The 14453-nt window shown below is 28.9% G+C and overlaps 1 protein-coding gene across 3 annotated transcripts in view; it reads right to left on the bottom strand.

The window, feature by feature from the left end:
• Positions 1 to 3578: 3578 nt before the first annotated feature.
• Positions 3579 to 14453, bottom strand: part of LOC113509870 (alkaline phosphatase-like) — a 144945-nt gene continuing 134070 nt past the window's right edge. For all 3 annotated transcript variants that reach the window (XM_031910743.2, XM_052899377.1, XM_052899376.1), the window contains 8 exons: positions 13464 to 13638; positions 11591 to 11769; positions 8865 to 9072; positions 5988 to 6167; positions 5386 to 5580; positions 4738 to 4932; positions 4324 to 4454; positions 3579 to 4147 (listed from right to left, as the gene is read on the bottom strand). In XM_031910743.2, coding sequence (XP_031766603.2) covers positions 3914 to 4147; positions 4324 to 4454; positions 4738 to 4932; positions 5386 to 5580; positions 5988 to 6167; positions 8865 to 9072; positions 11591 to 11769; positions 13464 to 13638 — 1497 coding nt within the window. In that variant the 3' untranslated portion in view covers positions 3579 to 3913. The remainder of the gene's footprint in view (positions 4148 to 4323; positions 4455 to 4737; positions 4933 to 5385; positions 5581 to 5987; positions 6168 to 8864; positions 9073 to 11590; positions 11770 to 13463; positions 13639 to 14453) is intronic.

Here is a 14453-nt window from a genome sequence, read left to right on the forward strand (position 1 = left end):
TGATGAAAATATTCATATTACTCTTAGGTTAAAAATATTATATGCACTAAGCTGAAAAAAAAAACTTTATACTAAGATTTACGTCACATCATGGTTTTAAGTTTAATGAGGTAGTTAACGCTATTAATTGATATATTCGGATTCTTGTTCTGATCCCAGATCACATTTTTCTGTTAGTGAGGTATGTATGCACTTATAAAATACGTAGTCTACGTATGATAATTACTTGCGTATGATTACAAATTTAATCAATATTGGCGTGTGTATTTTCATTGTCAAAACCAGAGGAAGCGATTTCGATATATATATATATATATATATATATATATATATATATATATATATATATATATATATATATATATATATATATATATATATATATATAAATGATAATGTTTTCATCTGAACGATTCTCAATCAAACTTTTCATTGCTTTTCATAGAACTCAAATTATTGGTTCAATCAAATTTGTTTGGTGTAGCGCTTATGACATGTAATAAAATGTAATAGAGTCAAACTGAATGGAAAATCTGTACCAATCGACCAATAAAGTAATTCAATAAATTTCTCAGTAGAAAATGCCCAAACTCGTCCCTTAAGGTTAATCCAATAATATCGTTCCCAAATACGTAATGCAATGTCTTGTTTAATCTTTAGCCCTCTAAATTCTTAAAATTAAATTAATTTTTAAAAATTGTCTGACATAACCTATTTCCTATTTTTTTTAATCTGTGGCTGTAATATCTAAACATTTTATATTTTGAATTTATATTAATCAAATGTATAAAAAAATATAAGATGCACATAGTGAGGCCATATACGAGTATAGTTATTAATTTGTAAATATTATATTTAAACATATTAAAATTAAATAAATGAAATGTTGTATTATCACTCTACATATAAATATTACATACTATTTGGCTGAAAAGTTGTGTATTAGTTAACACATTAAAGTTTTTTTATTTTATAACTAGCTTTTTGCTTGTTATTTTTTGCCCATAGATTTCAGAAATAAGAAAAGTAATGAAATAGAGTTGACATTTCAAGACTAAATATGCATCAGTTTTTAAATTAGATCTTTAGAAATACAATTTCGAAAACAGACAGGCAGGCTAACAAAATTTCTAAAAATAATGTTTTAGAATTTGCTCTTATTAAGATCCCTCATTTAAATATTTCTTAAACATCTCTTATGTACAGATTTCGTCTAGTTACACTTTTATTATTTAACTAAGATTTTTATGCTCATTTTATTAATCTGTTAAAATGTCAATTTAGGTCTTGATGGATGGAGTATTTACTTATTACATCCAGATGGTAATTAAAAACCTGCGTTACTCTGTAAGAATATTAAACTAATGTAGCGTCTAAAAAGACGCTTTAAAAAAACGTGATTAAGTGTAGAAATAGTTTCACAGTATAGAAGAAAACGACTTTGTACAATGTAAGAAAATGTTTTTGCAAATTCCTACTAAATTAATTTCACACGAAGGAGACGCTCGGTTATATGGCAATCTAACTAATATATAAAACGATTTTGAACAAATATTTATATACGAATAGAAAATAATAATATTAACACATTACTCTTTATCGTAACTCACGATGGCAAAGCCACGTAATATAGTTTGCAGTCATTTATCATTGAAATATATTTATACGTATAATAAACACATAATTAACGAATTTCCTTTACTATTGCTAGTTACTGAACAGTAATTAATAGGGCGTATCTCGGTATATATGCCAATTAATATAATTATAACAAATTTGTATGTTCAAGAGTACGACTGATTGATTGCAAATCAAGTTGATTACTTAAATAATTAATCAACAACGTAATTAATTAATGATTACTTAAATAATCAACTATAATCAACTTAATGATTTAATAAATTGATATATTATTTCTATTGGTTTAATTTCTACGTTGAAAAGACGAATTATACAAAGTTCATGGACGTTTATATTTTGATTGAATATTATTTATTTATTTGTAATAAAGTAACAAAATTAATACATTAAAATATAGGAAATATTACATAATATTAAATTTATATTTTTATTATTATTCTTATGACTGTCTTGAATTCTTATATGAATGAATAATCTTAGATAGATAATCAAATATTTTTTACGATAATTATAGTATTAAACTGCGATCTGGGGATCCTAAAAACAAATACCAGATCAAAATTAAAATAATTGAAATGAATGTTTGGATGCTTTAATATTATTAATGGTGTGTTCCATAAAAAACTAACCTCAATTGTGACAAAACTAGTTATTTTGATTTAAAAACTAAAATACTGGATCGATTTTGATAAAATTTGTATGGGGTTAATCTGAAAATAAATCATTTGAGATAAAAAAGCCAGTCAAGTGTGAGTCAGACTCGCGCGACGAGGATTCCGTATAGTCATCAATTTTTTTTTGTAAAATAACTATAAATTTATGGTTTCCGGATTATTTCCTTTATTTGTGCCACGCGATGTTGTTTTTTGGCAAATTTAATGATTTTAATCCCCTTTGCGAATGTCAAAATATTCGATATAAATGGAACATAAACGGCTATATCTTTTGATTTTGTCAATTTAGAAGTTTAATTTTTCACTACTTTAAGAGATTGCAGACATGATATTAATTTTGACTCGATACCTCTACGCGTTCTCAAGAAAAAAGAACCTTAACAGACAGACGCACGGACGGCGGAGAACGAAGTGATCCTATAAAGGTTCCGTTTTTCCTTTGGAGGTACGGTAAAAAGGGATTTTTCAAATTAAAATTATTACTGACGGAGTTATAAAGTAACAAACATAAAAAATACCACCGATTTGAGAACATTCTCCTTTTTTTGAAGTCGGTCGAAAATAAATATTGCTTCATGCATTGAAAGGCAGTCACAACTATCACCAGAAAGGTATGGTCAGAAGCTTGTACAAGTAATAAAGGCAGCCTGAAAACTCATAATACCAGAGGGTGACACTTATATGTCGTAGTAGTAAACGTAAAGTTCAATCATGCCCATATTTCACCGAACATATTTAAACGGAACGCGGCAGTGGTAAGCTTACGGCCGCCTCTCGGATTAATTTGGTTTAACAACTTTGTTTTTTGTTACATTAGTTTGTCGGAAATTTTAATTAACCCACAAACTTTAACTATCGGCCAGAGATACATGACCTTCGTGGTTGTAACTCTAAATAAAGTACGTAGTAGGTAATTATTTGCACTGAACAATTTATCGGGATATTTCATAGCTATAAATAGCTCAATAATGTGTCAGTATCTAATATTAATATATTTAACAACGAAACAAGATTTTTTTGAGTAAAGTAATAAAAAAAACTTTAAGTTATAACATTTTTTTTTATTCGTCTGGAATGTGTGTGTGTTTTATGATATAAATAAATATATTCTGCTTACAACATTTACGGCTAGGAATGTATTTTGCTTACGCAGATCATTAAAATAATTACAGTAACTAACAAAATTAATAAATTGAATTTATTAAAGGACGATAAGGCAAGAGGTCAAGACGCTATATAATTAACTATTCCTTCCTTTCACTATCTCTATTAATTAATTAATAACAGAATAGATATAAATCAGTCTATTTAGTTTTGGTAAATGAAATAAAAACAAAATATTTTATTAATAATTTTGTATTTATTTACACAATAACTATTTACAGTAACACCAGGCGCATCTAAATTCGTTCCCTGTACATATAATTATTATACACAAAATAATCATATAATTATGTTAAAATTGTGTATCTAAAGTAATTATAGTGATATTACCAAATAAAAATTAATTTAACAACTGAAACAGTACTAAAGATAGTTTTAATAGTTGATATTACAATGTCATAAATTAATCAAATTTGTGGTGTGATGTAAAACTGTCACTGAATTATAAATGACAAGTAAAAGTACGATATGAAATGAAACAAGCTTGGTATAAGACAGCTCAACGTGATACGCTGAGCGAAAAACGCAGCCGTAGAGCGAGATGCTCGCTCATCTGACATGACGCTTGAAGCGATTACGATCCGTCGACCGTTTGAACCATCACTTCTTGTTTCATCCGCAGCGGAAACACTACTTACTTCAGGCGGTACGCAGTTGGGAAGTTTCACCTAAAATATTACAAATATATTAGTATTGTTTACAATCGAAAAATGAAGGAGCTTCCAAGTTGGTTATATTTTTTATATGTTTTAATTTTTTTTTTCCTTTTCTAATTACATCTATGAATCTTTTTTTAATTATCTCAAAATAAGATACATGTAAATCAATTAAACAAATTACTTACCGGTGTCTGTGTGAAGTTTGTCTTTACTTGACATCGTCTTGATTGGTGTGCAAAGCATGCAGCGTATGCTATGGCGTGTGGGATATAGCTTTGTTCTACAACTCCAGCGAATAATATTGTTGCCATTGGTCCTATAAAAACAGTATAATATAAGTATTATTGTTTTTGTTTTAATCGACTTTAATAAGATCTCTAAATTCGATATAATTTTGTGTAGATGCAACAACATGGTATTTTAGTCAATGCTAAACCGATTTTGGTATTTTGTGTTCGATAGAATTTACTCCCATGTTAAACCAATATTAATTTTGTCACAATTAAAGCAAATGCTTTTAATTGCGATTAAAAAAATAAACATTGAACTCAAATACCAGTCTTCTCATTAAAAATTATTAGAAACACTAATTAACAAACCTAGGGCATAAATTGGTACGTCTTCTCCCCCGTGCGTGGCCCATTGTCTTGGTACTGCAGAGGCGTGTACTGCATCAGGGGACAAAGTTGTTGAATTCACTGGTAAAGCCCTTGGTTCAGAATGGCCTGGTCCGGTACCATAGAGAAGCGTCGTGTACCGCAACCCATCGATATCAGAAGCCACTGTATCCGCACCTTATACATCAAAATAATAGATTTATATAAGTATAATAAATAAGTAATAAGAGCGTAAATAAGAGCTTTATAATTAAAGCAAAACCAAAATTTTAGTTTCATTATCAATATACTAAATATCAATGTATCACAATTAAAACAATCAAAACGATTATGACCAATATTGACTATAATTTATATTTATTAGTGTAATAAATGTAAATTGGAGGTTTGCAGTTAAATTTAATGTTTGACAACAGCTTGTGGACATTTGAATGAAATTTAATCAAAATTTAAAGCTAATTTTAAACTTTTGTATTCATTAGTATGACATCTCGAAACTTTGAATGAGTTAATTCATTTACCATTATATAATTTGTTTTGAGATTCAACAAATCGTCATATTTAAGTGAAATTTTCTAAAGACTTCCTTATTGATGTATGGTGTATTGTTAAATAAAAACGAAAACTAACCTAGCACTGGATGGCCCCTGGGTGTAGCTTGGCCACCAAAAGTCATGACATGTCCGTGATCAGCTGTGACCACTATTAGAGTTTCAGTGGGATTAACCTTTTCTAAAGCAGCCAAAAGAGCCGTTTCCAACTCTAGAGTTTCATCCAAAGCTCTGTACGGATTATTATAATGATGAGCATGGTCTATGCGACCACCTGCAAAAAATATAACATTGTAATTGTGATTTTCGCCGTCTTTAAGAAATTAAGGCGCCATAAAAAGTTACTACTGTATTTATGGCATGAATTTTACATGAGCAATGATACTTTGCGCAGAAATGTTGAATTAATGCTTTGAAGACATTGAATGTGTGAATAAATAAAATGAACTTTTTTGTACATAAAAAACCATTTATAATATAATTAATATTCTAAAGTCTTGTTTATGTAATTATTTATTATATTTTGTTATGCTAATTCCAAAAAAATTCAATTATTAATATATTTTATTTGTCCGATTTGCATTTGTAAAGTCAACCTAAGTACGTTAAAATTATTTATTTTTGTGCTTAAATGTGAAAATATTTTTAAATGAAAAATTCTAAATTTAAATATTTTAATACCTTCAATTAGTAAAAAAAATCCCTTTTCATTTTTCAGCAATATCGACAATGCAGCGCGAGTCATATCCGCCAAGGATGGGTCATCAGCTTTAACCGATGTTCCGGCAGACGTGCCCTCTTCCGCATCCGCTACCGCACCACGCTCCGCATTAAATTCCATATGAGAATATTCAAATAAACCTGTCAAATAATTGATTACAAATACAACATAATAATAACACTATTACATATTTACATATTAAAATTTGCAATAATACATTCACATATACATATGTTTTGTATTCATGTTTATGTTGTATCAATTGCAGACTATAAATTATTAGAAATATAAAAACTGACGCTTCACTAGCGTTTAATAGTTAACTTTAATAGTTACTAAATAATTTAATTTAGTCTATGAATTTTTACAAAGTTATGTAATCAGATATATAATACACAGATATCGGCAAATAGAATTCAAAGAAAAGCCCACAACAAATTTAATTGAAGATAATCCAAAACAAGAAAGTTATGTCTGAATTGCTGACCTCTTACGTTTACTGTTGTAATTTCAGAAATGTAAGTAGGTACTATCTGCTAATCCATGATATTTACAATTCTAATTCAGTGTAGCCTGGGTCAGATTAAAAAGGATTTTAAACGGGAATTACAAAGGGGAACCGTTTTGATTATTATAATGTAAACTCAGAAAATGTAATAGACTCAGTAAAATTAAACATTCCAACATGCGAATGGGAAGATCTAAAACAAAACAGTTTGGCTTCCGGCAAAATACCCACAAAAGAAGAATGAGTTGTTATATGTATTTTATTCACGTTGATTGTACAAAGGTAGTAGTAGGTACAACAGCAGACACAGTGGCGACGCCAAAAAACATTTTTTTATCTGTCGCCTTTTCTGTCATTCTTGTGTTACAACCATACGAAATGTCAATATTGTTACTATGCTGAATTCTATCTACGATATAATGTAAAAAAATATACAAATTTTAAAAATAGAACAATTGCATTTCATAATTTGTTCTTTTGAAATTATTATACACAAAACAGTTTATCAGTACATATGAAATGAATTAAAAAACCTTAGACTCGGCAAACTTTTAGAAATTTTATGACGCTACGAACTCAAATTAACAAACGGACGTGGAGCGTCATGTTGGCTGAATTAAAAAAAGGTTTCTTTCAAAACCTCAGGGCTTTTTTGTAAGGGATTTTTGTTTGAACTAAGTTAAGGGGCGATTTCTTTTGCTCTACTTTTTATTTTTTGTTACTCCTGAATTCAATTAACATTTTATGTAACTTTGCTTACGAAGTCCTGAACAAATGTAGTTAAAGATTTGTATAAAGAACTAGATAACGAAAACATATACACCAAACTATCGTTGATCAATGGCTGAAAATAATTAAAAGTTTTTGTGGTTTTAATAAGATTTCTAAAGTGAAAATAAATACTCGTAGATCTTTTAAGTTTCGCATTTAATAGGTTATTTTATTAAAAAAAATAATAAAGAGTACGTATATCAGGCAAACCTACTTTAAATCTGTATAATTGTGAATACTTAAATAAACTTATTTACACTCTTTCATCGATAAGAAATATAATTTTATTTAATATAAATTATTATTTATACAAAAGTTTTAGTTTGAGAAGGATATTTGAAGAAAAAAGGATTGCTAATGGTAATTTTTTATTCTATACAAAGTAAACTGTGAACTTACAGAAACCCGTTTTATACTTAAATTGCTGAGTAAGCTTTAACCCTTTAACAAAACTCAACAAAAGCACAAAGGATCCTATTTCTTTAATGATGTGCTGCTTAGGTACACTTATTTAAAAAAAGGTGAAACAGAATTTAGAATTCTGTACACGGGATGTACAAATCACATCAATTTTTAAGATATTCCCTAAATAATAAAATCCCCTTATGGGAGAAGCCTATATACAACAGTGGACTGATATAAAATAATAATAAAAACATCAAGACAGTTAACTGCCTATTTATGTTGAAGAAACGGAACCTCACAACACATCAGTAAAACTCGTATGATTTTCATTACAAGATTTTAATAAAATAATTAGTATATAATTGTAACGCAAAACAGTATCTTATGAAATAATATTCTAACAATAGCATTATTTTGAAAATAGACTACGAACATACTTATGTTATTTAACAAGGAATAAATGTAATTAACGTATTGTAACGTTAACGTATTCCTTTGTATGATATAATGCTCGAATACATAATGTTTCGAACTTTTACAAATGTTCTTGATGAATACTCGCGCTTGTAATAATAATATACTATTGATATCAGTATATTAATAATAAATATTTATTGGTATAAAGTTTATGCCTACAAATCAACAGAAATTTAAAAAATAATATAGTTTTTAATTTAATTAGTATTCTTTATGTAAATTTATTAAAGTATTTCTGAGAACGTCTTAACCCAATTTTACTACCACAATTTATAGACCGTAAAGGTTGTAAGTTTGAATTTGGGTGACACCCAAAACCTGTGATAGAAAACACCGATAAGATACTGATTTGACCCGAGTGACATCGGTAGGCTCATACTCTGCCATAGTGATTATTAATGTGGTCGTAGGATCGAAAAATGGGAAAGATGAATGTTACGGCAACAGTTTATATTTCTCAGTGCCAAGTTTTAGAGTAATCTATCTATTTTACTTTTAAATATATGTGAATTTTATTTATTTAATGCATTCGTGTACATAATATAAAGTACACGAAAAACATGAACCTTGTTTGGATATAGCAAAATTTAATTGATATGTAACTAATATACATATAACAATTTCAATTTAAATGTTAAATTACATTTTATTAGTTTTATAATTAATTATTCCTTACCTAACAAGTAGTCCACGGATCTTGGATCCAACTTGGCTAGCTGTTCACGTGAATGTATGTACTGTGCACGTAACCGCCGCCTCTTCTTTTCTCTGGCCCAATCTTCGGCAAGGTTTCGTCCATCTAATCTCCTGCCTTCGCGGTTTGGATGTTCGGGATCTGGAGTTATGGTTGGTAGAAAATGTCGCCTACCTCCACCCATAATTACCTAAAAAATTTTGTTTTATAGAGTATTCCATAAAATACACGATTTTTAGCATGACGAAGTGTAGTAGAATTGATAAAATTTATATATTCGTAAATTTTCTATGGTAATAAAAAAAATATTTAAACCAATTAAGTAGTTTTTGAGTTTATCCATTACAAACTATCAATGAAATCTTTCCTATTTATCATATGTTTATTTTTTTTTTTACAAATTTCGTATCTCTCCTCTCAAGCCCCGGCAGAATCACAATCGGTCGGGATTCATGGCCAGAGCGAGTAACCGGCGTACTATGCGGGCAGTATCCAACAGCACATTCTGCATCTTTCCCGGGAGTGAGCCACCTAGGAATCACAACCGTCTGAAGTATTGTTCGAGACTGGTTGAAATAAGACCGTTCACCTACAGAACCACTGGCATGATTTCAGTGAGCATCACCCCCACTTTTCGATGGCCTCGTGAGTCAAGTCGAAATATTATATACTTATAATATTACTATTTTTATATGTTTAAAGTACTAGTAAAATAAAAGTAAATTTTTAATAAAAGTATTTTTATTACATTAGTATAATTAGAAAAAAAAGTTACTTTGTGATTATCTGTAACGCTTTTATAATAAACTAAATCCTTTGAATCAGGTATCATAAAATTTTGTTCTGAAACTTAATTTGCTTAAAAATATGATTATATTTTAAAATAACATAAAGATTGTTTTTAATAAGTAGTAAATAAGTATAAAAAAATGCTATATAAAGCAAAGGGATAATATGGTAATACAAAATGTCACAGGCACAAAGATATAAAAACTTACTGTTTTATTTCGTTATCTTTGTAGACAGTTTTATTAAGAATCGCAATTTTTCCTAACTTTTACGAAGAAACTGTTATAAGAAATGAAAAAAGGATTTTTTCTAGTATAAAGTAACCAACTATAAAATAAATACTACTCAGGTATTACGATAACAATTAATAATTCTGGGTTTATAAATCCCAATGTTTTATTTTAAAACACAATATTTAAAATTGTGCAGCTGCCATTAATGGCTCCAGAGGCGTATAATAATCTGAAAATTTCACACGTGTAATGGAAGAACATAACACAACACCTGTCTCTAAAACATCTTGTGCACCTGTGTAAACAAAGCGATGTCACTTTGCACATCAGAAACTTAGCGAATAACTACAACTCAACTTAGGATCACATTTAGGAAACTTGTCCACTTTACTAAATACTTGTTTAGTACTTTGAACCTACAATTTGGATTTTTCTTACTTATCTATAGTTATAAATTTATAGCTAGAGATAATATATTATTTAGCAAAATGTCATCATAATTATCATGTTATTTTACTTTATGGTTATTAAAATTAACTTATTTCAATAAAAAATAATAGAGTAATCTACATCTTAGTTCTCAGGAGTATGAGGGATATTAAGATTATAATAATGTTTTCTGTGATATCTATCGTACTGTTTATGTTTTTTAAGAGACAGTTACCACTTTTCATAAAGTGGATTGATGACTTGTTTGTATTTTAAGATAAACAAAAATCTTATTTCTAGCGACATAAAAAAATCACGACACCGTATTTGAAAGAGTCACGAGTTTAAAAAGCTTTAAAAAAGAAAAGAAAAAACGTAGATATCTTTTATTCATAAGTTACTTCAATGTGTAAACAATACAACGATAAAAAATAAATTAATTCCATGAAATAATATTAGTGGAGATCTTGACATTAACTGCAATATCTGTTTTTAATATCTTCGTTCTAATTATTTATATTACATTACATTTATATTATTATACCAGGTTATTCAAATGTGGATCGCTTTTAATTATAACTGTGATATCTCTCATTTCCATAACAAGACTCATTCTGTATAATTGGTACTTACTTCTTTAGATCTGATAAAATCTTTATAAATTGCTTATCGTTTATAATCTACATTAAGTAGACATAGAATAGAATAGAAAATATTTATTTCTAGAAAAACGCATAGTTACAAGAGAAAATACAGAAGTGTTATATATGTTCAGTGACTCATATTAAACAAGAGGCTCAGATGATGCTGTGTGTGTCCCAATGCAATATGTACAGCGCTAGTGTCCAGCCAGTCTCTCTTTTAACAAAATACAAACAGGTACAACTGCAATTGTATGTTACAAGCCCTTTATGTCAATACAATTTATTCCATACAATTAGAATGTGATATTATAAGAAATATAACGTTGAAACTTCACAGATAATTACAAATTGTATAATTTGACGACTGGCATATAATAATTAGTTTTTTTACACTACAATCTAACTTTATTAGTTTTTTTTAAACCGCTAAATCCTTATCCAAGTTATTCTCTTATTATAAGTACCAAAGTTTTCTAAATCACGCATTTGGAGAGACGCCAATTTTCACTCGGTGGATAAAATGCTTAATAGATTTATGTGACAGTTCAAGCTTTTACCAGTCACTATTTTTATTAATATTCGTAGTTAATAATCAACAGTAAATAATGCTTACATTTATATGCTTCCCAGGTTCGTTTTCCACTAACTGCATTGCAATATCCTTGCAATCCTTTCTTACATTTGGTGGTACTCTACTGTCATCCTCCCAATACCTTGAGGGAGCGTGTGCGTATAAAGCTGCAGGAGTAGCGTGTGTGACTCTTGCAGTAGTCACTATACCACTAGATTTACCTGTATAAATAATAACATAATTTAATAAATGTTAACCATTGATTCTTACGTCGTCACTACCTAAACAATAATTTTTATTGTAGAAACAAATGCTTCATATTATTTCATAAGGTACTATCCAACACATGATCCTACCAATTACCCAGTTCTCAAACTTATACCCTTAATGCTAAGATAAGCCAGACGTGTCTGGAAACTCAGAATAGACCCGAGCCAATTAAGGAAAGTTATTTTCCTTAAATACCTAGTATGAAAAACTAGTTTTTTTTTTCGCGTAAAACGAAGCGACGTAACTTAGTGCTACATTAGAACTTACTATATTATATAATATATAAAACATTCAAATATCTTATAAATATTTCTAAGAAGTCTATAAACTACACAATTTTTTTACTTGATATTTTTTTTAAACTTAGTCAATACTGTTAGCAAATAATCTTTACATACTCGTAATTATGAAAGTGTAATAATACAATACCATATTTATTACAATTAAAAGAAAAAAGGCCTAACTGGAGTGTTTTCTTTTTTTAAGAATCACTGCTTGTTCCTATTCATTTAGTCTACAACCATTTCTTCGAATTCATGTATTTTTGTTGCCAAATAATGTGCTCTTTTTAGACAATAATTATTTCCTTTATGGGCAATTAGGTTGCTTTACTTTTGGCCAGACGCCTTCAGCTTATTTAATTTTTCTTTACCCTCTAGTCATTAGTTATTAGTATTGATTGCAAATATTACAGTAATGTTACAGAAGATAAACCTAATTATAAGTAATAATACAATCAGGTATCAAATTATTTTAATTGACTTTTAGACATAATTTTATTCTACTGAACTAGGTGTTATTTTGCGGAAGTCTATAACAGTAGTTATTTCATTCAATTTATTTTGTTTAATTCCGCTAGAAATTGTACACCTATTGCGTGTATGTTAATATTTAAAAATTTGTTATTTTTATTAAAAGTTCTACAACCTTCCACATTATTCATTAACCTCTGACCTTTATTCACTTTTCGCACATGTTGCGACACGTTTTCCATCTCTAATCGAGGCATCATGAGGAAATTAAATATATCGCTTCACAGAACCTAGTGTTGACCATTGGCACCCAGATTGAGAAGTATGTTGGTCGAAAATTTTAGAATTCATACATACATTCATGCCTATCTTCTATTAGAGTAGGCAAAAACAATGGAATGCCAAATAATAATAATCAGTTATTAAATATTGGCACTCGCATGCATACCAATGGTAGTGGAATTAAACAATATAAGTCTATTCAACAATCCAATAATTTCATTCGCCCTCTGTGATCCAGTTTGGCATTGATTAAAAAAGGGGTGTTTTCTTAATATTTTAAAAATATTGTCATAATATTTTTTTTATTTATAATTATATTACAGAGCTTTTTTTATATTATAGTATTATTGTTAATAGCGACTAATTTCGATCCGAGAGACTGTACTGTGTGGGTTCGCACTTTGCCACATAGGATTTTAATTTCAAATATACTCGACAAAATGTGAGCATGTCGAAAGTTACGTTCTACATAACAGTAACAGTCAATCGATGTTTAATATTGAATAATCAATTCCATTAATTATTTACAGACAATAGCACGATTTTTTATGCGTTGTATTCATGGTAAAGTTATATTTGTATTGCCTATATAATAATCACAAAGTACTCACCAGCTTCATGAGCCCAATCGATTAGCGAAGTGACTTTAGAGTCTATGGTAGAAGCACAGTTATTGAACCGACCTCCAGCGTCCAAGCCTAATGTTTCGTATCGTGCTTTTACTCCGCATAACAGAGCAGTAGCACACGCAGAGGATTCGCCAGTCTGTGCGTCCAGATTATAAGTCTGTGGACAATATAATCACAGTTATCCATCATTTCATATGTGGTTAAGCCAAGGCTGATAATGGCTAAATTATTTAATCATCAAGAACGAGAGTTACGTAGTTTTCGTCTAATATATCGTGTTTAGTTTCTTGAGGATTTAAATTAGACTATAAATTATTGAAACAGATGGCCTGGCTGAGATAATGAGAATATTAGGTTTTTGCTGTTTAAGTACTAAACTAATTTGCATTTCAATTCAATACAAACATCAAATTTGTACTCAAGGATTTGGTATACAAAATAAATATTGCATAGATACGGGATAAACTTCTAACCTTTTAAGATTATCATAATGTAGGTTAACTTTGAACTTTTAATATAATCAAAAAATGTGTTCTGAAATAAGATAGAATAACTAAAAGGTGACGGAGAAAATTCAAAAGTTCGGGTTGATGGATTTTATCGACATCAACAGTCTTTTGTGACGATGTCTTTTTACAGGGAAAGCTATTTACAGAATTTAAAGGGAGAAAGTGAACGATTTATTGTACTGTAATTCTTATTTATCATAAAGATAAATTCATTATGTCCATTAGTTTTCTAGTTTTCTTTTTTAATATATTTTAGTATATAACAATCTCGTGTCACGATGTCCGTTCATCCCAACCTTGTTCACGACTTTAATTTCTTAAAAAGTAACCAGAAATATCTATTGATTATTATCTACATACTATATATAAACAAACTTATTACCTACTAACTGGCCATATTGGATCTATCCAGTAATTACATTATAGATAGTTACGTTACTAACAAATAAGTAGATTGTTGGAG

This window comes from Galleria mellonella, unplaced genomic scaffold (genome assembly GCF_026898425.1).
Source record: "Galleria mellonella isolate WM207_F2 unplaced genomic scaffold, CSIRO_AGI_GalMel_v1 utg57, whole genome shotgun sequence".
NCBI classification, from domain to species: Eukaryota; Metazoa; Arthropoda; class Insecta; order Lepidoptera; family Pyralidae; genus Galleria; species Galleria mellonella.